The sequence below is a fragment of the Apus apus genome, chromosome Z, assembly GCF_020740795.1.
Source record: "Apus apus isolate bApuApu2 chromosome Z, bApuApu2.pri.cur, whole genome shotgun sequence".
NCBI classification, from domain to species: domain Eukaryota; kingdom Metazoa; phylum Chordata; class Aves; order Apodiformes; family Apodidae; genus Apus; species Apus apus.
Genome location: NC_067312.1, coordinates 62,699,377 through 62,725,468, shown reverse-complemented (window position 1 = coordinate 62,725,468; position 26,092 = coordinate 62,699,377). Strand labels below are relative to the sequence as shown.

The 26,092-nt window shown below is 36.7% G+C and overlaps 1 protein-coding gene across 5 annotated transcripts in view; it reads right to left on the bottom strand.

Moving 5' to 3' along the window:
* The window catches only part of CSNK1G3 (casein kinase 1 gamma 3), a 71,121-nt gene that overhangs the window by 23,363 nt on the left and 21,666 nt on the right, over positions 1 to 26,092 (bottom strand). For 3 of the 5 annotated variants that reach the window (XM_051642111.1, XM_051642112.1, XM_051642113.1), the window contains exons 3-6: positions 22,501 to 22,541; positions 15,166 to 15,235; positions 7,906 to 8,054; positions 6,373 to 6,607 (exon numbers count right to left, since the gene is read on the bottom strand). In XM_051642111.1, coding sequence (XP_051498071.1) covers positions 6,373 to 6,607; positions 7,906 to 8,054; positions 15,166 to 15,235; positions 22,501 to 22,541 — 495 coding nt within the window. The remainder of the gene's footprint in view (positions 1 to 6,372; positions 6,608 to 7,905; positions 8,055 to 15,165; positions 15,236 to 22,500; positions 22,542 to 26,092) is intronic. The other 2 variants (XM_051642114.1, XM_051642115.1) reach the window with 1 other exon arrangement.

Genomic DNA, 26,092 nt, shown 5'->3' with positions numbered 1-26,092 from the left:
AACACTGCATTCCCCTCCAAAGAGGGACACTACTTGCTGAAACAGCAGAAACAGACTATTTATTTGGATCAGGAAACAGCATTAGGTACCTGGATGATTACACTGTTTGATACACAGACTCGTTACTGTAATCACAACATAGATGAAAAGTGACAACCTACATATCCTAAACTGTCAGTCTATAAAGTTTAGGGAAAATAAATGTCAAAGTTACCACCTAGAGTTTGTAGTCTTACTCAAAATTATATGATTCCATACAACAACAGAATTTAAGGGAAAGAACAGCATCTCTTACTGAACAAAATAATGAATCCTGAAGTTACTGATTTTGGTTGTTAAAGTTGCATGCCAGTTTTATCAGAAACACACATTGTATGCCATACTGTTGTGTTAAAAATAATGTGGACTTCCACAAAAAAAATTAATCCTGTTTTCAATTATACCTTCAATTAAGGGAGTGAAGATTTATTTAGCTCAGTTTTAATTAGAAGCATTGTTTCATATTGTTATGGATTTATAAGATTAGGTTACATAGAAAAACGTACATATCTAGGGCAGCTAGTCCCACCCTTGAGGTCCAGTCGATTCAGTCAATTCAGTGGGAACAAGAACTTCCCATGGGGTTTCCAGGTCTGGAAAAGGACTTAATCCTGCACAACTGGCTCAGCGGCAAATAAAAGTTACTCGGACTCTGGGAATGCCATAACCACAAAGAACAGCCTGTAACTGCAGAAAACATTTTTCTTGGAGTTTTTCTAGAAAAAGTCCACCATTCAGGCTAATGCAATTTAAGCTTTGAACATGTATTGTTCTTACTATAAGACATGTCTTCAAATTGATCCAGTGTAGAATTATTTTTTTCTGGTTTAGGTTACAAAAGAGTCTGGACCTTAGAAAACTGATTTTAAATCTAGAACATAAGACAGCTCTGATAACAGAGTAGTAGATCTACTGTAACTGTGCAGGGGGGAGGGGTGGTTTTGTTTGAAGATAAATACTGTTTGAATACATTTACCTCATTTAGCCTTTCAGCTAGCATTAAAGAGCAGAGATGTTTCATTGCCAAAAGAGTCTCAGGCTTTTATAGCAAGATAAGTAATCTTTGCCTCTTCAATAATTAAGCACACACAAAAACCAAACCAAACACAAACAAAAAAACCCCACAAACAAACAAACAAAAAAGCAACCAAGGATACTGGTTGTTCCCCAGACACCATTAGAGATAGTTACATTACAGCAGCAGCAAATTCATGTGGCTACACTTTCTACAGCTAAGTAAGTTAGACATCAGTTCAACACACTGTTTTTCTGAATGGAAATGCCAAAACAATTACCAATTTAGATATCCAGCAAATACAGAAATTTGTAGGACTTCTTAGAGATACAGGTTTCTGTCTTCCTTAGCTCCCAATCAGAATCTACATTCTCTGGGATCTCTCTCTGTCCCTTCCTGAAAATGGAAGGGGACTGATAAAGATGCATGGAAAAATTCTATCCCCAAAAGAAACTACCTTATAGAAGCAAGGGCACCAGGTACATGCTGATAAGGGCTGCAGAATACTTTTATTTCCTTCAAATAGCTACGTGAATAAAGTCACACTATTTTTCACATAGACAAAATACCTTCTACTCCAGATATCAAATTCCAGCTTGGGACAAAACTACCAGAAACTCTTGATCAAACATATGTTTCTGGAAAAAAAAAAGATCATTTAAATAAATGGCTAAATGATGCTCAGTAACTGTACATCACTTTCTGTATATACCGCAAAAGACTGAGCCTTAGTAATTTTGTACAAGTTTGGACTACACATATGCAAACATTTCAAGTTTTTCTAGTTACTATGCCCTTGTTATGAAAGTCTTGAACACTATGGATCCTCAAATGTTCCTTTGATGAAAGGACAACATACTTCCTTATTTGTACTTACTAACACATAACAAAATACGGTTCAATAAACACATACAGGAAATCAACCTAAGAGAAGATGAACCTGACAGCCTCCCTCTACTGACAAAACATTCATTATTTATAAGGGTCAGCTGACACTTTGGATAGTTAATAAACAGTAATACAAGCATTAGTTTTGCTATCCAATTGTTCAGGTTCCTAAAAAAACTATGTACAGACCAAAAATATTGCACTAAAATTCATCTTAATAGCAGTCTTTTTAGTGGTGAATGTATCCTAGATGCCACTGTCTCTGCAACCAAAGGGACAATTGGAGCTTCAGTGTTCTGTACATCCCACTGCACATATTTAAGAAATATTAGGTTTTCAGAGGGCAGACACAGAACATGAAGGGAAAAAAACCACAAAAACCAAACACATAAAGGAGAGGCTATGAGAAAGCCTAATTCATACTGTTCATAGTTTGTTAGACCTAACAGATCATGACCAATAGTTCTCTGTAACTCAAAAATGCCTGCAAATCAACCAGGTCAAGAAGAATCATTGCTGTGAGTTTGAACTGAAGCAGAGTTACTACATGAGGTTGTGTTCCTTTGTGTAGTTAAGCAACATCACTGCAAAGATTTCAGAAAAGCATTCTAAACCTTTTCCATCTACATTTAAGAATTATCTATATATTTTAACATCTACTATGAGAAGGAGACTTACTACAGTGAAATGAGACAAGCTACTGAAAAGAATATTAGATTTGTCACAGCTACCTTGGCTAGAAATGTCAGTATTACTGCACCTATCCCTCTTCCTCTCCACTTTGCATCAGTCTTAAGTATTCAAAATACTATTAGAAAATACAATTATTGACATTATTGTTCATTAAATGAAAAATATTAAAGATCTTTTGCTCTGATATGGCTGAATGACAATGCCATTGCAATCTTGGCAAAGAACAATAAATCTAGCAAACATGACAAGATTACAGCAGTTCAATTACTTTTAATTGTTATTTTACTATATAACTGCATACAGAATTAATGTCAGCTTCATAAGAATGCCTTTTTGATGGATAAGTGGGGTAGGTGGTCTTTCATTATTTAAATTACCTGGAATATGCTATTACACTGTTTTAATTAAGAGACTACTTCTTACCAAGAATTTCAAAACCCACTGACATCAGTGATAACAAGTCTTAGGAGTCTTTACAAATTTGTCATAATTGTGGTCATAACTAGAAAAATCTTGTTGCACTCTATAATACAGCAGTGTTTACTAAAGACAGGATTCACCTTCCACTTTCGAACACTGAAAGAACTGCTAAAATAAAGCTAGCATACTGTATTCAATTTCTAATGCGGGGAAAAGGCCAAAATGTTTCTCTAGTGGGATCACCTCCCAGAGGGACTGATTCTTGAGAATGACGATACATCCAAGGACACCCAGCTGTGGCCAGGCAAGGGTGAGAGATATTAACTCTTTCACTGTCTTTATTAGCAAACTTAATGTTAAGTAATCTTCATTATTAAGACCGTATAATCTTTTAAAGGTGCTAATTAATATTCTAGGCCTAATATAACATTTGATAATAAGTTGCTGGCAGTTTAGTGGTTAACCTTTGTTGTTTGATTTAATTATAAGTGGCAAAATTCACTGGTAATATACCCTTTGCAACCAAACTGCACTTCTGTTCTTATCTCCCAATTTCTCTACACTTTTGCTGTACTTATGCCTCTCATCCAGAATAATTAAAACCCCCAACATTATATGCAGTAACTCTGCATTTATGTCTTGTCTGTCATCCATCACATCTGGGACAATTACATGACAAGTAAACTTAGTATGCTGATTAACATCTTTACACATTATAGTTTTAGTCTTAAAAAATAAAAGCAAACTCGGTGACTCTTTCACAGCTGTTTTGTTACATGTAAGCTCACTTGCTAAACTTAGCCAAGCAAGTTGTAATCCAGAAGGCTCAGAGAGTTGAGTCTCAATTGCTTTTTGCAAGATTTGGTTATATTCCAGATATTATGTTTCTTAGACAAAAAATATTGTTGAAATTTGGGCATTCCTGATGTAGCAGTACAAAAAATTACACCAGTGTTTTACTCAGCAGAAACCAACTCAAGTATATTTTATTTAATTAATTCTTTACTTTCTACAGAAGAAATTCCCAAAAACTGGAAAGCTGGGTACAAGAGCCCAATCTCTCACCTTTAAAACAGGAAGGAAGTATTTTTTTACCTTATTTTCAGAACTTCCTCTAAAAGCAAGCATACAATGAAGGTAACCACCCTATGAAGAGTTCCAGGATGCAGGATTGCTATTGTAACTTTAAAAGCAACTCAAAAGGCTGGCTCCAAATTGAGTTATTAGATACAAAGGCAAGATAGTTAGAAATTGAACAGCACTTTCTCCATTCTCCTAAGAAAATTTACAGAATGTAAAATTTAAATCAAATTTAGAGGTACAGTACCCAAATGTAAATCTTATCAAATTATTGAGATCACCTTTCAGCAACTTCTGTGAGTTCTGAAAATTTATTTCTCATAATTTGGGGACCTTATAGGCACTGTTAATCTCACCTATGGATATGTAACATAGCCAGAGTTACACTTGCTTTTTTCTCTCTACTTAACAGAAAAAATTGAGGCTGTTTTAGGAATCTGTGTGGAGAGAGCAAGATCAACTCACGACAAAATCTGGAACAAATGGCAGAAGTGGTTTGCATGGCATGAAATTAAATCCTTCAGCTTTTGCTAGTGAAGAAATAAAGCAGTCAGAGGATGCAGAGAAGAAAGACAGCTGGAATACAATTTACAACTAATTTTAAATTATAAACTAATGTTTGACCATGTGAAATAAATACCCTTAAGAAATGTCAACACAGAAAAACATTTTCGTAATCAGTTAAATATTCCTGTTTAAGTCTTCCTCCTATCTCTTTTGAAAATATGCAGCTGAAACAGGCAGAAGAGCATCATATTAAGTAACAAATTTTTTTGTCTATAGACAAGGTAACCAAATTCTGTTTTAAAGGAGGCATAAAGTCTGAACACACATACGTAATTACTATCCTTTAAAAGAAATCTACTATGACTTCTCTATAAAAAAATACATTAAATTGAACTACATTTCTGGAGCATGTAAAAAGAAGAAGCTGGTGAAGGTCTAAAGAGTGTTACAAGGAGCAGCTGAGGGAACTGGGTTTTTTTTAGCCTGGAGGAGAAAAGGAGGCTGACAGGAGACCCTCTACAACTATGAGACAGGAGGCTGTAGTGAGGTAGATGTTGATCTTTTCTCCCAAGTTACAAGTGGTAGGACAAAAGAAAATGGCCTCAGGTTGTGCCAGAGGAGGTTTAGACTGGATATTAGGAAAAACTGTGTTGTCAGGCATTCTTTATTTGCAACAGGTTGAGCAGGCTGCTCAGGGAAGTAGTCAAGTCATCATCCCTGGAGGTATTTAAGGGACTTTTAGAGGTTCTGTATAGGGGTAGTTTAGCAATGGATTTGGCAGTGCTAACAGTTAGACTTCATCATCTTAAGGGTCTTTTCCAGCCTAAATTATTCCATTATTCTACACATTAACATAATTTAATTAGCTACAAGGTACTATGGTCTGATTTTTTATATAAAATAAATACCTTATTACTATCTGTAAAACATGAATGACTTCTTATTTGCCATATTAACCTAAAGTATATTTGAACCATAAGTATCGTGCAACATTAATGACCAGTTTAAAGAGTGGCCGAATTAGAGATTACGATACAACGATATATGACTAGTTTACACAAATTCAAAGGTGTCAACCCTGTTTTCAGTAGAAAACCTCTATATAAATAGAATAAACAAAGACTGCTTTGATTGCTCATGCACCTTTTCACAGCTAAATGTATTCATTCAATAATAACAACTTAGCTCTCTTTATGTATCCTGTCATTTCTTTAGGTCATCATATTTACAACACTAACATAATCTTTAACTACTCTGACAAAGCTTTATTAACAGTACAAATATTAAAAAATAATCAATAAATCAGCACCAAATATAAGCTACTTTTATTCCATTACATAATGCATATTTCAAAGGGATGAAAAAACTGGTGAAGTAGTTTTAAGAAACTGTGTTGCTCAAATCTTTTCACTTCAGTATTCTACTAAGCACATTTACTTCCTGCCCACCCCACTCCGCCATGGTATGCTTCTAATATGAAGATGTTATGACACAAAAAGATACATTTTATCTTTTTTTTTTTTAATGGGTATATAACAAACAGCTATTTGCTGAGACATGACTATGATGATTAGAGACCCAGAGAACCTACTCCCATAAATAGTATTTCCAGAAGGACCAACTAAAATTCTGCAGCATACAGAAAACATAGAACAAGAAAAATCAAAACTTGAAAACAAGATTTCAAATTATTGACAGCTGTTGTTTCTGCACTTAAAAAACATACGTACCTTTTCCTAAATGTGTATTTATACTCATGTATCTAGCTGTTCCCGTAAGGCTCTTGTGTTCTCGATATGGTATGTGCTTCTTTGTTTCTGGATCTACATACTCCTTTGCCAAACCAAAATCTATAATATGAATAATTTGCTGAGTTTTGTTTCCAGGTCGACCTATTAGAAAGTTCTCAGGTTTTACATCTCTGTATATCAAGTTCTTTGAATGGACATATTCCATACGAGAAATCTAACAAAAGGATAAAAGGACAAAGTTTAGCTTCATGTTGCCACATTAAATTGTGGTAGAAGCTAAATACATTACATTGACTTTATATTTAGAGGAAATCACCCCACCTACTGCCTTAAAAACCAAAGAGCTAATGCTCTTAACAAAGTATCTCCCAGTTTAAGTCAATGAAAATTTTACACATTCCCTAAGTATATACACTACATCATATGTTGAAAACTTTCACATAGGACATAAGACATGAATCAGCATATAATGGAAGTTGTCCTCTTTAATCACAGCTGGCACCAACTTTATGCACACTAAAACTATAACCAGAAATTACATAAACAAGCAGTGAGCATCAAAGTTCCATGTAGATCTATTCCATATTACGGGTATAAACAAGAGAAGCATGGCAAGTTCACCACAATGCTTACAACTTCCATTCTAGCTGGATCACATTCTATCAAAACATATATTCAGAAAGGAATAGCAAGTATTAAACAAGGATGATCTTTGAATCTATGACGATTTAAGCATATTTTTTAAAAGAACTTTGTTATTTTGCTGTCAATATGCTGAATGTGTCTCTAGGTCTACAGCTGCAGGCTTGTTATCCAATTACAGTTGTGTTTTAAACAGCCATTTTTACCCTTCATGGGTAAAAGTATCACTACCTATTTAGGGAAATGGAGGTTCAATATCATTAACATTTTATAAGGACTTACTGAAAACACATTGTATCAAGCTAAACACGCAAAGCTTTGCTTTTCTCTTTCCACTTCCACTGACCCTTGGCTGGGAACCAAATCACAAAGTCTTCTAAACAAGATAAAAATTCTTCATTTAATAATTTTGTGCTAATTTAGTATTTCTGGAAGCATTTGGGGGACTTTTGGTTTGTCTGACTGCTTGCTTTCCAAGAACGCTCAGGAAAAATATTTATGCTATTCAGAAGTCCCATCACCCAACTGCTTTAATGGATTAAAATAACTTTTATTTTATTAAGATTTTCTTTTTAACTGAGTATGTTAAACTACAATTTGAGATTTCAGGTTGTGATTACAGAAACTCATAAGACACAATGAAACTACAGTCCTGCAACGATTCTTGAAACACTAGAACAAATTAAACAGAGGTTACATAAGAAAATCTTCCTGCTGTAACTGTATCACAGGCTCTTCAGAAGCTACCAACAATCAACCAAAGTAAAACACAGGAAGTGCAAATCTTTTAAGTGAAGTAAGCATTTAATTTCATTGAAGACTGATTTAGTTATTGTAAGGAACACTCAAATTAACATCTATTCTACTTACCAACTGTATGGCTATCATAAGAACGGTTTTAAGAGAAAATGTCCTACCACACAAGTCAAATAAATCTTCCAGACTAGGTCCGAGTAGTTCTAGCACCATAGCATTATATTTACCACATGGGCCAAAATAGTAAACCTGAGGTATTCCATCTGTAAAATGAAGATATAAATTAATTAGAAGGGGGATAAGTAAGATTAATTAATATATCAGTAACTTTCATACTCAATTTCAAGTTGAACTGAAGTTAAAAATATATTTTTCATACAACTGCAACGACCAAACCTCATGAAAACTACAGATAAAAGATACAACAAGAATAATGAAGGCAGCACAAATGTCATTACATATTTTTTGAATAATAAGTTTGCCTTGTGAAAGATTTTAAAAAATTACAAAAAATAAAAATCAGAACTTATCTCTTAGTTAAACTGAAGATATGAAGAGAGGTTTAAATAAACTTTTTTTAAAAAAACTACGCATTTAAATTAAGGTTATGATAAACCTATATTCAGGAATAAAATCACCTTATTATTTATAGAAATAATTTTTAAAACCAAAATAGATCAATTTATGCTCAAGTTTAATGAGACATTAAGTCAACTCTTAGATGCATCACCCCAATTCAAGTATCATGGATGACAACTTGTTATAGTCATCATCTGTCAGTATTTTTTTTTCAAATACAAGCATTTTCTACTGAAATTTGCTCTTTTGGACTAGAAGGTTTCTTTTGTCTTCTATTCCTCCATCATTTTTCTTTCTGTTTACATAGCACACACAAGATTTTTCTTAAATGTGAGTTAGTCCACTAAAACTCTAACCATAGTAGAAGTCTCAGATTTTGGTGGGGTTTTTTTTATTTATTCTAGTACTTTTATTCTAGTAAAGTGTATGGTAGAGACCTATTAATTCAAACCATATGAAGGACAAGGATTTTTTTAAACGTAACTGTTAGAGCAGATTATAAAGGGAATTTTTCTAAGTCTCAGCTGGAACCTTTGATAAAGATTCATCCTGATTTCACTTTGAAAGTATTACAGCAGACAGCACTCTTAAATTCTTAAATTCTTTCAAAAATTGATGTCCAAAAGGAATCCATCTCTTAAATACTCTGTAAATAGGTATAAAGCATATCCACCTAGGAGTCCTCATTCAGTTAGATGGTTGCATCACATATGCTATGCACAGGAGAGATCCTGGTGAAAAAGTGGAAATGCAGAGATGATGACAGTAGTACACTTGTTTGTTTTTTTGGCTTACTGCAGTTTATGTGTACCTGGTTAAGTTGCTTTATGGATTATATTGTCTAGTTTCCACTAAGCTACCCCTCACAAAATGGAAAAGCAACTTAACATGATTCATACAAAGAAACCACATACTGAACATAATGCTAGCACAAGCAAACAAGAAAACAGCAGAACTGACACGTCTACTCCTTGTATGAGCTTCATTTAAGAAGTAATTTATTGAACAGCTACATACAGACTATCACCACCTTGTGTATATCAGATAAGAACAGTCCATAAAGTATTCCACAGAAACTATAATGCTGTGATAAAAACTGTACATAATTAAAATATAAACATCTAAAATACTATCAAAATCATCACAAAATATCAAATAAGGGGCACACATCCTTCAATCAATGTTTCCACAACTGTATACATTGCAACACCTCCAGTATTTTACTATTAGTAATTCAGACATACTTTGCTTTGTATTCAGAGAGTAGAAAAGGAGAAACAAATGTTTTCTCCTATTCCCAGTTTCTTAGCACTGAGTAATGAGCTACTGAATAGAACCACCTCTGTCATCTGTCAAGACTAGTTTATCATTCAAATGCTTTAGTCCACAATGCTTAGGTACATGATGTCCAGAAAGTTTTTAAAGCTGACATGTCTTACTTCCTCTATAATGATGACAAGGTCAAAATATAAGAATAAAGGAAACGTAATTGGCAGATTACAACTCCTATTTCCCAAACGTCTTTAAAATATATAAAATCAAGGAGAAGTTACTGCTAATTCATGACAGTTATTCACATCAGTTGCTGTCTTTTTCAAGAACCTTAGCATCAAACCTGATTTAAGCCTGAGGCTACATGCCGTTTACTACAATTATCTAATGCACTACACATAATGACTAGCATGACAGATGACAGATCATCATAGAATGATTAGAGTTGGAAGGGACCTTAAAGATTACCTAGTTCCAAACCCCCCCTGCATGGACAGGGACACCTCCCACTAGATCAGGTTGCACTCATTCTAGAAATGAAATCATATTCTAAAATCTGAAGATCCAGTAAATTATTACTCCTTTAATTAAGTACTGGGAACATTAATATGTTTGCAGATATATCACATTTTGGAACTCATTTTAAACCCTCCTAATTTCCATGATTTTTATTCTATAACAAGAGTAAGTGCATGACATCAATCCCAATATACTTTGAAAAAACATAATAGGCTATTTATTTTAGATTGTTTCTATAAGATCTATGAACAAAAATTATCCCTTGTCATATTAATCTACCTACAATTTACTTCTATCACTACAATCAAGCAGACTTGTTATTGAGATATTTATTTATATGATAGAATATAAGTCTAATAAATAAATTACAATCTACGAACTGAGAAAGGACTTAAGAGATTATAATATAGTGATTATAACATTGTCTTGGGTAAAGTTACAGCAGAGCACAGCCGCTGATACACTGTGATGAAACATGCTGTGCTGCATTTCTTTCCACAGGCTGAAGTGAAAGGCAAGGTGACCCAAGGGATGAGCTAGAGGTCACCTCCATTGCCCACACAAAAGATAGCCTTCCTTTCAGTGTCAGTGCCTGCCTCGTGCATTCTCTATACTGAATAGAGTTGTATAACATTGAGAAGAACACTGGACATTCAAATCTCACACACTGTCAAGCAGGTTTGAACTGAAATCTGATGAAGAACCAACCTACAGGTAAAAGCACTCAATATTGAAGTACTAAACTTGATTATTGGCCTTCCATCCATCAAACACCTTTTCAACACTGAAGGCCTACACAACAAGAAGACCTACAGGTAAGCTGGGGAGGGACTTTTTACAAGGGCTTGTAGTGAGAGGAAAAGGGGCAACAGTTTTAAACTGAAAGAAGAGGGATTTAGGTTAAAGATCAGGCAGAAATTCTTTAGTGTGAGGGTGGTGAGACACTGAAACAGGCTGTCAAGAGAACTTGTGGAAGCTCCATCCCTGGAAGCATTCAAGGCCAGGCTGGATGGGGCTCTGAGCAGCCTGATCTAGTGGGAGGTGTCCCTGCCCATGCAGGGGAGTTGGAACGTGATGATCTTTAAGGTCCCTTCCAACTCTAACCATTCTATGACTCTATGATAATCCACAGCTGAACAAACCTTTGTTGCTTTCAAGAATCACCTCAAATCAAAAGCTAAGATATAATAATGGATACCCGTTGTTGTTACTATAGCACGCATGTGTAGCAATCTATTTTTAGTAGAATGGAGCATTCCAAACATGAGCTCTGCTAAGGCATGTTAAGCAGAAGAAGCTACGTACTATTCTTTGGTTCTGTTTATCAGATGAGTAAGTTCAAAAGAGTCCTCATTCATTTGTAAAGACTCCCAGTTATTATGACTAATGACCCACAGATTTTGAATCACAGAATCACAGAATATTAGGGGTTGCAGGGACCTCATTATTAAGAGAAGTTAGAAAAATCAGATGGTAAAAGCTGTATAGTTTTTATGTTCTTTAATGTGTAACAATACATAACTACTTTAATATGTACACAGACTCCTTACTGCAAAAGGGAATTGAACTATACTGTAAACACCTACCCAAAGAAATAAAGCATTTTACAAGTTTCCAACCATAAATTTTTAAATTGAAAAAATCCTACATGGAAAAAAAGTCTTAGCTTTACAGCTCAAAACTCAAATAGAGCCAGCAGTTACTAATTTCCAGCCCCTGTTCTTAGTCTCTCCTAGTAGGAAATCAAACTGAATGTAGCTGCAGTTAAATTACAGACATAGCACAGAATATACATCTACAGCTCATCTTGTTACCATGAGGAGAATAATAGTTATTTTATACGTCCTACAATGGGAGTCTTCTGCCACCTGCACAATAAAGATACGCTTCCTTCCATTTACTTGCCCTCTGACCAAAGTACAACCAATGCCCATAAAGCAATACTACCTATATATGAATACAACTGGCACAGGGTTTTTACTATCTGTGTAGGAAGGATTAGCTGGTTTCTGAATGTATCACTCGGTCCTTGAACTTCCTACCACTGTTTTCCAACTACTAACAGGACAAAAGTTCTCAAATCTACACTTGACAGCAAATACGGACGTCATGAAAAATCACCAATGCAAAACGAATTGCCTCAAATTACCTGAGGACAAAAATTCTATAATTCTGCAAGCTTGTTTTTTTTTCTAAAGAATCTTAGGCTGCGTAACTTCTTGGGCTTGAAGGCTCAACTCTTGCAAAGATGCAAAAAGGGAGAGTGCTGCAGAAAGACTAGCAATCAGTATTTTTTCTTCAACAAGGTAACACTGAAAGCAATAAAGTGACTACAACCAATGTGGTTACAAAGACTGCATGATATCCAAAATAAAGCAGACTAACTTTGACTCACTATAGAATCCCAAAACGAATAATTGTCTCAAAAACAGCCACCCTGACAAACTGGACATTGTGCTTGGGTGTGGTCCTCATTCGATAAGCCACCTGGATGCTGCTCTCACAAGGACAGCCCCTCATTCATTAAACACCCTGATACACACTGTTCTCGCGAGGAGAGCCTTTGGCAGCCATGATGATAAACAGACACTGTGCTTATTTGACAAGGAACAGTGGCTGGCAAGAGAAGCCCCATGAAGGCAGTGTCATCTTACAAAAGACCACTTTCCTGTTTAAGAACAGAGCACACACATGAGAATAAAGGCCACTGCTCCATCAACCTGATTCAGGGGAGCCAAGTGATCACCTGGATCCTCATGCCCCACTGACTCATTTCCAGTACATTTCCTGAATCTAACACGAAGTCTGCACAGAGTAGGCCAAACCTCACCCAGAGAGGCAGAGCCAGGTGCTATAAAAGAGGGAGACTCCAAATGCTTGGGGTGCACACCCACCATCCAAGGACCAGAACATCATGCTGAGATCATCGCTGGATCCAAGGGTGATGGTATCTTTCCTATTCCCCTTAATCTCTCCCTCTTCTTATCTTTCTCCCTTCCCCTCTCTCTCTCTCTCTCTGTTTCTAACCTTATTCTCAGCACATAAAAGTGACATAATTTCTAATTTAGCTAAGTTTTTTCCAGTTGTAACCTGTTGTTTTGAGAGTACCATTTTGCTAAGTTCTGCTGTTGCTTTGAGAGTGATATTGTTGTGTGCTTTTTGACAAGCTTTAGAACCTTACTAACTTTTACGTAGAGTATTATTTTGCATAAGCCTCCTGTGTCATGGTCTCACTCTTAAGAGTACTGCACGGAGAATTCCAGATATTAATCTCTTTGAATGGATTGTTAAAAGGGATTAACTAGGAGAGGAGGATTTGACCCAGCTGCACCTAGGGTGCTCTCTGAGAAGGAGTTTAGAAAGCAAGGGTGTCCAGTCCAAATCTCCCTGGGTTGACATCCTCTGCGGAACGCTACCCATGCCTACTTTGTGGAAGCACTGTCATATCTCACAAGGTGGGTACGACATTTCCCTACATTCTTACATTAAGCACAGTCTGCCAATCTTATTCAGTAAACAAAGTTAGATTTGTTAAGATATTTTTCTTAATAAATATTCCCATAAGGGTTCATACCTCTGAGAAGCATAGCCTATTTACTAAAATTCACAATTTTAGGTAGTTACACCTTGGTTTTCACAGTTGGGTACCATTTCTAACATGGGCTGTCGTGTCTCATTAATTAAGAGTTCCGCTTTCCATTTATTAGCTATTTCACAATGCTAGTCTAGCACACGCTGAATATTTACAACTACTTACAAAAAACACAGACACTATAGAATCACAGAGTCATTGAATAAGGTCCCTTCCAACCCAAACCAAAGATCATCTAGTTCCAACCTCCCTGCCATGGGCAGGGCAACCTCCCAGTAAACCAGGTTGTTCTAAGTCCTGTCCAGCCTGGCCTTGAACACTTCCAGAGAGGGACATCCACAACTTCCCTGGGCAACCTGTGCCATTGTTGCACCAAACCCTCATAGTGAAGAATGTCTTCCTAATATCTCACCTAAATCTACCCTCTTTTAAGCTTCTAACCATTCCCACTCACAGCATTTTACTGTAGTTTAAGCATAACTTTAAAATTACTGTTACAAATGCCAAGGTGCCTTTGATAGGAAATAAGCCAAAATATGAGTGTGAGTGTAGAAAACAACTACTAGCAGTCCATTTTATAGAATAATTTTCTACATTAGTAAATAAAATTGAAAAAGTAACTAACTACTTGACTTATGAAACACTATTCTACAAATTCTAGGAACATTTTCAATGAAAAGATACCACAAGATTTTTTGCTAGGGCATAACTGTTTTAGGGAAGATTTGTACTTTTCACAGTTAAGAAGCTTCATATCTTGCTAACTGACGACACAGAGTCTTGGGAAAGGCATAAAAGTAAGCGAAGTTTTAGATATCGTTTACTCCTAAAAGCAAAAGGTGATAATTGGATAATCAAGGAAGCTATCATAAGAGTATTTCTGGGTGTCAAAGCACCAAGGGGAGCAAAACGAGAAAATAAAATCTTAAAACACATTTAAAGTTAATTTTTTTAAGTATTTTGGAGGCTTAAATCTAGTAAGTGGAACTATATAGTTTATCAATGGAAGTGAAGTAAAATAAAACTGAGACTGAAGCTATTTAGACATCATAGCAACTTCAAATAAAAATACGTGAACAGTAGATTAGCAATTTGGTGATTTATAGCTTTTATTAAAAGAGAATATACTGCTAGTACTCGAAGATGGTTTAGTTCAGGTACACCCATATGCACACAAATTCTGTGATATTTACAATTTACTAAATAGTCTTAGGATTTCACAGACAAAGCACAGAACAAAAAAAGTCTTACAATAATAGAAAAAATTATACATTAATGCACTGACTTCTTTTTTCCTGCTCTAAGCAACCAGGGGCATTTTATTAAATTGTTTTATACCTCTTAATCAGAAAAATTCAGTGAAAAATTTATCTGGATTACATTACAGTAAAATATAAGACACTGCTTTTTACCTCCAGATCCTAGCTGCTTGTAGAATCTGTATTCCAAATGTAGCTGTGGTGCTCTCGACTTCATTGGCTCCTGATTTAAAAACAAAAACAACATTTAAAACGAAGCCTCTCTGCTAAAGCCTAAAAACTAACTAACACACTAAGCTACTACCAGCCAACCCAACTCTACTGCTTCTAAGCCAGTTCAGAAGTTTGAATGTTTCTTTCAAAAGTACGGGTGAACAGAAACTTGAAAGACTAGAGCATATAGTGACATTTATATCTTGTATTGATCCATAGGACTGTGGTCCAACATGCAAACCCACTTACAGACCCACAAGGAAACAGCTGAAAAATAATCTGTCTCTCCAATGCACGTGGGTGATGTGTCTTGCAGCACTCAAAAGGTGGCACTGGTATGCAGCTTAACAGATCAAAAAGACTGGCAACAAACCTGCTGTACACCACAGTTGTATCTTTTCTAAAAAAATATCAATTTAAAAAAACAACTTTTCTCCTAGAATCTTGACAAAAAAATACCAAATCCTTGTACCAAATACTAACAGTTTAGCAAAAATCAAGTGACACCACTCTATACTATAAATCCAAAGCAACAACAAAAAAAAGCACTAAAATCAGGTTTTAGTTCATTTTTTTCTTTTTGCAACATAATTTAGAAAGTTAATAAAATCGTAGTTCTGTGTTCTACATACTAAGGAGATATGGTATCATAGAATAAAGTGACAGGAGAGCAAGCAGAGGAACACAAAAGCAGCCTAAATTAAAGTCCTAACTTCTTGAGTCTTTTCCATTGCAAAGTAACAGGACTTCATTGTAAGACTGATTTCCTAGAGCGTCTTTTAGGAGCTATGTCTGGTTTCTTGCAATATGTATCACCTTCCAAAGCATCAGTGATAATTTGGACTTTTAACTGTGTGTCCTTCCTACACAAACTACTCCAACTAGAATTCCAGCACAAAATTGGTAAGATTGTTAATATACTTATAACTAGTAACTGATTCTGCTGAATCTCAATTTTCAACAGGAGTTTTGTGGAGTGCTTATCTCTTTCCTTGAACCATCTTCTTCAGAAACTAACAGTTTATTAACCAATGTTGTTTCCCAGTGGTACATCCAAGCTATAGAAACCATAAGCTAATGTGCAATCATGAGAAACTTAACTCTTTCTTCCTCTCCCCATCTCCTTCCAATATTCAGATGGTTCAAACTGCTGCTATCACTATTGCCAAAGTATCTTTACAGATTTGATTTTGCCAGGATACCAAAGGTTGAGGACCAAAAGTAAAAAAGAGACCAATGTAACAGTTTCTACAAAATCCATACAGAATTTAATATATCCTTTTTATGGTCCAGAGCATTCATGAGAATTTATCCTAGCCAAACACTGGAATTCTTTGAAGACAAGTGAGCAAGAACTTTCTAAAACAGAAAGATGGTGATCCTTCACAAACTGAATTAGTAAGCAAGACAAAATGGGTCACCAAAAGTTCCTGCTCACAGTTTATGAGGGGAACTCATGATATTTATTGCCAGGTAACAGATCAGTGCAACAATCCACATTTAGTACTCAGCTTTTAGAAGTGTAAGTAAATCTATTATGAAGCATGGTACTGAAACATCTTAACCTTTCACAAAACCACACAAAGTTAGCTACCAGTTTGACTGCAGTAGAATTATACAAGTCTGGTGGTTACAAAATAAACCATTATCTATGTAGTCTCTAAAGCTTGTAATTCTGCCTAATTAGAGGAAAATATTTTAGTCCATAGAATTCTGCACACCTGCTGAACGTAGTAAGACAAGACAATGGCTTGTAAGCAGTTTGATTTTGTTCAGTTTTATGGTTTTGCCTTAAATGATAGTATATTAACTTAATCACCACTCAGTGCTGTATGATACTCCCATAACAAGGATGAAAAATAGTTTTTATGTATTACATTTATATACTCAGACTCAAAAAAATATCCTAGAAAAAGAAACAGCTTTCATTTTTATTTCTTTTTACATACACAGCTACACTTTTTCAAATTAATGTCGTTTTTTTCAGTCATCAGCAGGAAACAGTTCTGATAAGCCTCCAAAAACCACAGGTTCTCAAACAGTCAAGCAAGACTACTTGGCAACTGCACCAGCCAAATACTGAAATTAAACACTGTCTAATACAGAGATAAATACTTTTATATAAGTATTACTACTTGCATGTGGTAATATGCACGTGTAGTCCATTTATTGACTGTGTTCTGGAATTGCCTTATTTTTGTAAGGAGCTTAGGTATTTTCCTGACTGTTTAGTAACTCCAAAAATACAAGAAAATATTTTGTTCAATAAAACTTGAGAGGGCAAGTACAATAAGCTCTTTACATAAAATCTGGTTTGTTCCTACACATCCCACTTTGCAGTATGCAGTTAACTACTGTTAAATGAGAAAAGACAGATAAGGATATATCAATATATTATGATGGAAGATTACATTGATATACAACAGTGAAGAATACACCACTGTAACTATATTTTTATGAGTAGGTATATAAACCATATTCAAGAATAAAAAAGAAATAGCAAATCATGGTTCCTTCTGCTTTTATTAGTATTTTAGTACCATTCAGCATTGAAAAATAAGCTTGGGAACTCATAAGTGTTCAAGGACTAATAGTGTATACCCAGTAGAGACAGACCAGGCTTTTGGCACCCACCAAAGTGGATGTGGGTACCCAGAGGGTGCTCCCACAGAAGCAGGTGGCTATCCAGATCACAGACTGTTGAGAATGCCACAGCCTTTTACTGATAATGGGGTGAAGCTCTGACCATGGCTGTGTCTGGTGCGAGCAAGCTGATGACCTGCTCTGCCAGGTGGCACAGCTGCAGGATAAAGTGATGGGTTTCAGGGACATGAGCAGACTGAGAAGTATCAGGGAGAGCGAGAGGGAGTTAGATGAGTGTTTTCAGAGCCTGCTCTCCACAAAAAAAGCTTGTGAGGCAAACTTTATTAGTGGAGCACATGATTCCTTATTGTCTCAGCAAGCTCCCCAGACTTCCAGAGCTAACTTGAAGCAAAGACAATGGGAACAGGTCCCTGTCCAATGACACAAACAGGGCAAGCATGTCCCCTTGAGAACTTCACCTCCTTTGGTACCCTTGCAGAACACGTACGAGGCCCTGCAGGAAGAAACAGCTGGTAGCAGTGAGGATAGCGGAGAGGTAGAAGATCCCATGCCCTCTTGTCACCAGGCAGGAAGGGAACTAGGTGAGGATAGGGAGGAATAGAAGCAGGTCCCTGCTCAGGGTAGCAGGAGAGTCTCCTCCAGACCTCTCCTGCCTTCCCAGGTGCCCTCACAGAACAGATACAGGCCTCTGGAGATAAAGGACCACAGAAATGAGGATGCTGAGAAAGCCCCATCCAGGGAGTCACCAAAACATCCAGCTCCATGCATTAAGACAGCTTCCATAAAGAGAAAGACAAGGGTGATTATTATAGGAGATTCCTTTCTGAGGGGAACTGAGAGTCATATGTGAAAGCCAGACCCTTCCCATAAGGAGGTCTGCTGCCTCCCTAGGGTCTGGGTTAGGAATATAACCAGGAAACTTCCTGGTCTGATATGACCCTCAGATTACTACCCTCTTTTGATCTTTCAGGTAGGCAGTGAATAGGTAGAAAGAAGTCCAAAGGTAATGAAGAAACATTTCAGGGCCTTGGGACAATCACCTCCCTTGACCAGCTGGCAACACTCTGCTTGATGCACCCCAGAACACAGTCATCCCTCCTGGCTGCCAGGACACACTGCTGGCTCATATTCAGTTTGCCGTCAACCAGGACCCCCAGGTTCCTCAGCACCACTCTGCTCTCCAGCCACTCATTCCCTAGTCTGTACTGATCACCAGGATAGCCCTGTCCCAGGTGCAGAATCTGGCTCTTGCCCTTGTTAAACTTCATGTGGTTGGTGACTGCCCATCTCTCTAACCTGCCAAGGTCTCTCTCTACAGCGCCTGCCTGCCCTGAAGGAGTCAATGGCTCCTCCCAGCTTTACATCATTAGCAAACTTGCTTAGAATTCCTTTGAGTCTTACATCCAAGTCATTGATGAAGACATTGAAGAAGACTGGGCCTAGCCCTCTGGAACCCCACTAGTGACCAGTCACCAGCCTCATGTTACCCCATGCACTGTCACTCTTTGTGCTTGACCTGTGAACCAGCTGCTTACCCACTGTATGGTTTGCTTTACCAGCTGCATGCTGGACATTTTGTCCAGCAGGATACTGTGAGAGATAGTATCAAAAGCCATGCTGAAGTCCATACATACCTCATTGACTGGCTTCCCTTGATCAACTAGGTGGGTTACCTTGTCATAAAAGGAAATGAGGTTTGACAAGCAGGACTTTTTCCTTGTGCTGGCTGTGACTGATGGCTGTATTGTCCTCCAGCTGTTTTTCAATAACTCCCAGAATAATCTTTTCTATAATTTTACCAGGCACTGAGGTTAAGACTGACTGGCCTGTAGATTCCAGGGTCCTCCTTCTTGCCCTTCTTGAATATTGGAACAACATTAGCCAGTTTCCAGTCAACTGGGATCTCTCCAGATTCCCAGGACCTCCCAAAAATCATCAAGAGAGGCCCAGAAATGACACCAGCCAGCTCGCTGAGGATTCTCGGATGGATCCCAACAGGCCCCACGGACTTGTAGGGATCTAACTGTAGCAGCAAATCCCACACAAGTTCAGGGTCAGCTAAGAATTGATCCTTGTTTAAGTCATGGTCCTCCAGTTCTGGGCACTGAGACTCCCTTGGTCCATCACCAGTGCTGAAGACAGAGGCAAAGAATGCATTAAATACCTCTGCTTTGTCTATATCCCTGTTGGTGAAGTGACCATCCTTAGCTTGTAAAGGACCCATGTTGTTTCTACACTGCCTTTTTCTGTTCATGTATTTGAAAAAACTCATTTTATCATCCCCCACGGTTCTGGCCAGTTTCAGCTCCAGCTGAGCTTTGACCACTCGAATTTTCTCCCTACAGGGCTTAGCAGCATCTTTATATTCTTCCTACATCACCTAACCTAGCTTCCACTGGGTCTACACCTTCCTTTTTTGCCTAACCTGCAAGAGTAGATCCCTGGTCAGCCAAGCTGGGCTTCTGCTTCATCTGCTTGGCTTCTGACATTTTGGGATTGCCTGCTCCTGTACCTTCAGGACATGATGTTTAAAGAGTGAGCAGCACACATGAACCCCAGCATCTGCAAAAACATTTTCCCAGGGGACTTGACTCAGAAGCTCCCTGAGCAGCCTGAAGTCTGCTCTCTTCATGTCCAGTGTTGACGTTTTACAGGCAGTTCTCCTCTTGTCCACAGAGATTTTAAACTTAATTGCCTCATGGTTACTGTGGCCAAAACAACCTCCAATCTCCACTCACACGATCCTCTCTGTTGACAAGCAGCAGATGGGGGAGGGCATTCCTCTAAGTTGGCTCCTTTACACCCTGTTCCATAAAGCTGTCATCCAGGTGGCTTAGAAATGTCCTGGCCCAAGTTGTGCTAGATGTATGTTGCTCCCAGTTGATTTCTGAGTGGCTGACTTGGAAGCATGAAAAGGTGATGTTAAGGACCCTGAGGGGGCCCAGGGGGCAGGACAGAGAGGGGTCAGTGTTTCCTCCCACTCCCTGTTATAACCAATAAAAGCTGGGAGGGCAGGAAAGTCCACCCCTTCCTGCTTCCTTCTTCCTTTCTGCCTTCCTGTGCTCAGACCTCTTGGAGAGAGGCTGGTGCTCTTTGTCCTTACCTTGCCACATGCTCTGCAGGGATCTGACTCCATCAGTTCCTGGGAGGAGCTCTGGCCCCTTTTCCCTAGTTGACTCGGCCACAACCAACTTTCAAACCCATTGAAATTGGGTTTTGCATATATTTGTGCATTTTTCATTATTATACATGTCTTACTATCCCTTCCCTGTTCTAGTAAACCTGCAAGTTTCAACTTCCAACCTTGAAGTCCCTCCCCTCCTTCTCCCCCTTTTATCTTCCCCTGGGAGGGTAGGGGAGGAGTAACAGAGGGCAGATCTGTTCTGTGTTTTAGTTTGCTGTGATCACTAAACCAAGACAAGTAGTTACAAATATAAGAATAACAGTTCTATGAAAACACACACATCAGATTTAAAAGTTCTCTTGCTCTACATCAACAAGTAATTTGTGCTTAGGAAAATAAAAATCACTATCTTGCAGACTATTTCTGAATGCACATTGTAGTAAACAGGCCTCACCTAGTGGAATTCTCGTGTCACAGGTTTTACCGGAGACACAAAATAAATTCACTGTATTTTAAACCAAAATTAATTTAATCTGGTATAACATACACTATAAAACCACAAAATATATATATATAAACTGCAAACTATACATATAATGTATGTATATAACATACGCTATAACCCTCAAAACAACATCAGATGTTGCTCTTTCAAACCGTAACTTGGATGTTTCAAAATCTGTAACTACTACTGAAGCAGAACTTTTTCTAAGCAAGGACAGTTACACAAATATTTTAGGAGTTTACTATATACATCAGTAATGCTTTTTAGATTGCCCATCCAAAGCCATGTATTTCATTTTCCACAGTTCACCTTTCACTTTATGGAACCAGAAATTCTCCATACTATGCTGTGAAAAACATTCAGTCCTACTACAGTAACAAGAGATTACTGGAAGTCCTAAACTTTTACAATTACAAATAGCAAAAAAAAATTATTTCATCTTGAGATACTTTGATTACAATAACAGTTATTTACCGAGAAGTTAAAAGTATCTACAAGCAAAAACCATGTAGTAAAATGGGTAGTTCTATTGAAAGACTCAGAAAAACCAGAATGGCATAGTAACAAAATACCCACTTTTATAATGTTTGTAAGTGAAGGAAACATTTTACACATCATTGCAAACAGATGTGCAAATACCAGTGATTACAGACAAATAACAGATTAGGATGAGAATAAGGGTGTTAAAATACAGGCAGTCTGCAGAATTTCTGGAGCTTCTTTGTAGTCACCTGATGTCAGATTCACATTAAGTTGGGTGCCCCTCTAATTGTTGCACAAAAAAAAGGAATCTATTAGAAAGTATGCTGAGCATATCCTTGAAGCTGCAGTCAATCATCATCAACTTTATAAACACAGATTCAGCTCTGAGAAAAGTGACCACTATTAATACTGGTTTTATTCAATATGTCCAAAGCATATAACTAAACCTATCAATAATTGCTTTCTTGTAGTCAGTTGAAAACATACAAAGCTATTAAGGATACTACTTAAGGAAATCAGACCATTATATATTAATACTTTAAAAAAATAATTAACTTACCAGCTTAATTGCCACATATTCATTTGTGTATAAATTTTTTCCTTGAAAAAAGAACAAAAACAAGAACGTGAGACTAGCTTTTCTATTCAATAAAAATGCCACTTAAACCTCAAGGAAGTCTTTGAAACATTTTTGATCTAAGGTGCAAGGTGTTCTGGTAGTGACTTAAAATGATGTGACTATAATAGTCTGATACCATACTTTAAAGATAACTTTGCTCTTGAACGCTGTAAGGAGTGGCATTTTCACAGATACAGAGTTTCAGCTATTTCACCAAGCTTGCAAAAATTTTTATACACTAGAAAAACTTGAAAATTGGTAAATTACTTTAAGTGGAATACTCTGTATTCATGTGTATGGCCGAAAACAATTTAGAATTTATTTTAAATTATATGATTTTGGAACATCAGACATTAATCCAAGCTAGACTTGACCAGGAGTACTTCTTTTCCTCAATTCTGTAATTTACTAAGCTTAAAGTTAGGATAAACAGGGTATGGATATTACAGAGTTAAAACATTTACACCACTAGGAAAAAGCATCTGCTGCTTTAAAAGTTATTCCATAACTGGGTAAGTATATTTCAACAAGCATTACTTCAAATTGTATGCAATGACTAATAAATCAAACAAGCTTTATAGGTGTAAAACTAAAAAATAGCAGATAAAGGAAAAAGTAAGTTTTCACTTCCATCACTTTACATTTCTCTGCAGTCTTCAAATCAGTTTAGTGTGCATTATTTTTAATTACAATCATACATTTTTCTCTGTAGTATTACTCAGGTCTAAACTTCCCATGTTTGGCTCAGTTTTGTTAAAGAAATCAAACAGGGAAAAAACATGGATCAAAACAGAAACAGTGTTACATTCTCTAGTCAAAGACCGTGATCTCAGCTTTCATCTTAATTTTTAAAAACAGAGTACTCTCGCAAAGCTGAAAAAAAAATGTATTTAAATCATGTGCCTATTAGGGGAATCAACATTTCAAAATGCCAGTTACCTGAATGCTATACAATAATAAACACAAAAAAGTATGGGCAGCATGCCCACTAAAAAATGGATAATTCCAACACCTATCCATGGACTAGAGTAGAAATCCTGGCATCTTAAACAGTTAGAGAGCTTTCTTATTATAACTTGACAAAAAATTGTAAGTTGCTTCAGTCTATTTGTATGCCTTTACAATCTAGAAAACATTAAAAGAAACTCTTGCAGGGGCCGTGCTCTTTCAGTCTATTAAAAATATAAATCAGCTACTGGAATAGCTAACAAATCCAGTTACAGTTAAATGACTGGATATTGAACTTCAGTATCCCAACGCATTAATGACAGGCTTATCATTCTGAAGAAACAGAAGACACAACTTTCCATGTAGTGATTCAAGACAATTGTCTCTTTAAAATACAGAAGACACTAGCTTTGACACCACTGTAAGTCTATATCTAAGCACAGAACAGGTATTGTGTAATGTATCACATGCAGGTGCAACAAGATTTCTTTTACTACCCCATCAATTTATCTTAATTATAACTCAAAAGAAGTTTCAGATTAACAGCTCAATATTCAAAACAGTTCAGCCTCTACAAGCTCGTGGCTGCACATCACAAAACACTTTTTGCTACATATGGCCAATTTACAATATTTGATCCACAAGCCACTACAATGTCAATTCCTTCGTTCTCAGGTGGAAGAATTACAATGGTTACCAATATGTAATTTTATCTCCTTTTTAAGTCCTGAATTTTGTCTGATTTTTTATTTCCTGAAGAGCAATTTTGCCACTAACAACTCTATTCCTCCTTTTGAGTCTTGAAGATATAACCCTAAGAAACCATGCTCAAAATATATTTTATTTTGAGGAAACATATATAGAACAAATTAAGTGCTTGTGTACATCTTTGCAGGAGGGATATGCACTTTAAGTTACTTGCTACCATAGTACTGCAAATGCAAAAATAATAAATTTAAATCAGAAGCTGTAACACCAATCCTAACTCCTTCTTTCAGTAACTTAAACATTTAAAACATCTTACTCCACAAATAATAAATAAGGACTCAAAATATTTGCTATAAATGCAAAAAAAAAAAACCTGATGTTTAAAAAACCCACAATCCTGCACTTGACCTGGTGGCTGTTGCAAGACAGTACACTACACTTTTATTTTCCTCCTTTCTTCTACTTGTTTCTCCCTTTTTATTTCAGTACTATAGGATTTCAAGTCTTAACTTTTACATTTTACTTAGAATTGAACAGAATACTTCACTTTACCTGCCACAAGCAAATTAGTTAAAGTTACTGTTATTTAATAAGTTATTTATCTGAAGCAGATAATCAACTCTGTACATTGTGATCACTCCAAGATAACAGACAGATAATTTATTAGTTTCCAGTTGCCTTCAGTAGTAAATGTGACAGTACTTATACAAATTTTATTTAGTTCATGGAGAGGTTTAGAAGAAAAATTATCATTCCAAGCCAGTTTGGAAAAGTTTAGGACACGCTGAAGACAGAACTTCAGCTTGACTTGTGAACTGCAGAGGCACAAGATAATACCATAAAGGTCAAAGTACATTTATCTTAACTACTATTAATAGGAATAACAAGGGTATCTCTTATTAAATTGCATTAAATTCAGTATCCTCAGAGCTCAAGAAATGTTATCCTTTATTCTTCCACAGCAGTAATACGCTAAGCTTGTTTACATTCTGACTCAAACAAGGTAAGGCCACCCAGAAATCCCTGTATTAAAAACATTGTCTGAAGGACAATTAGTAGTACTTCTACCAGAGGCAGAAGATAAACAGAAACACACCTAGGCAGCCCTTCCTACTCCCAAATAACCTACTTTTGAACCTATCTCTCTTTAAACCTCAAAGCAGGGCATTAACTCAAGCCTTCCAGGAATACTGTAAAAAATTCTTGCCACTGTCAAGTTGTATTTGTTAACACAAAGAATTCCCATATTCTGAAAACCCTGGCTAATCATGCTGTAAGTACAGAGATACAAATCCACAAAACTAAATATATACTCTTCCAAAAGCACACACCCAACATTAAGTGCCTACTTTAACAAATGGTAAAACTTCCAACTTCACTGCCCAAATTCCTTCAAAATTTCACAGGTCCTTCTGTCCCTTCATAATTTGATTTTCAACCATTTGTTCAGCACGGAATTAAGTGACTGAATTATCCACATCTCAGATCCTCTCTACAGAGGAAGTCTCACTGCCCCTGTCTAACAGCATCTCACTGTTTGGCCTCACTACACCATGGCTGATGGAAAAAAAACCAAGAAATCCAAGAGCTTGCTGCTATTAAAAACACTTCAGTGCTTGCTACAATGGCTCCAAGAGATCTTCAAGACCACACGGGCTGGACCTACAAGAGAAGGATGTGCTTCATGTAGACTTAGCCACAAATACATCTGAATAAACTGCTTCAGGAAGCCAGGAAAGCTAGCAAAACACAATAATCATGAAGCAATTTACAACATCTTGAAGAGGCAACCGATTGAATTTAGGCTAGCACTGAACAGAGAGAGAAAATATTTTTAGTCTCAGTATATTTCTTGCTATGAGGATTCTTAATATGC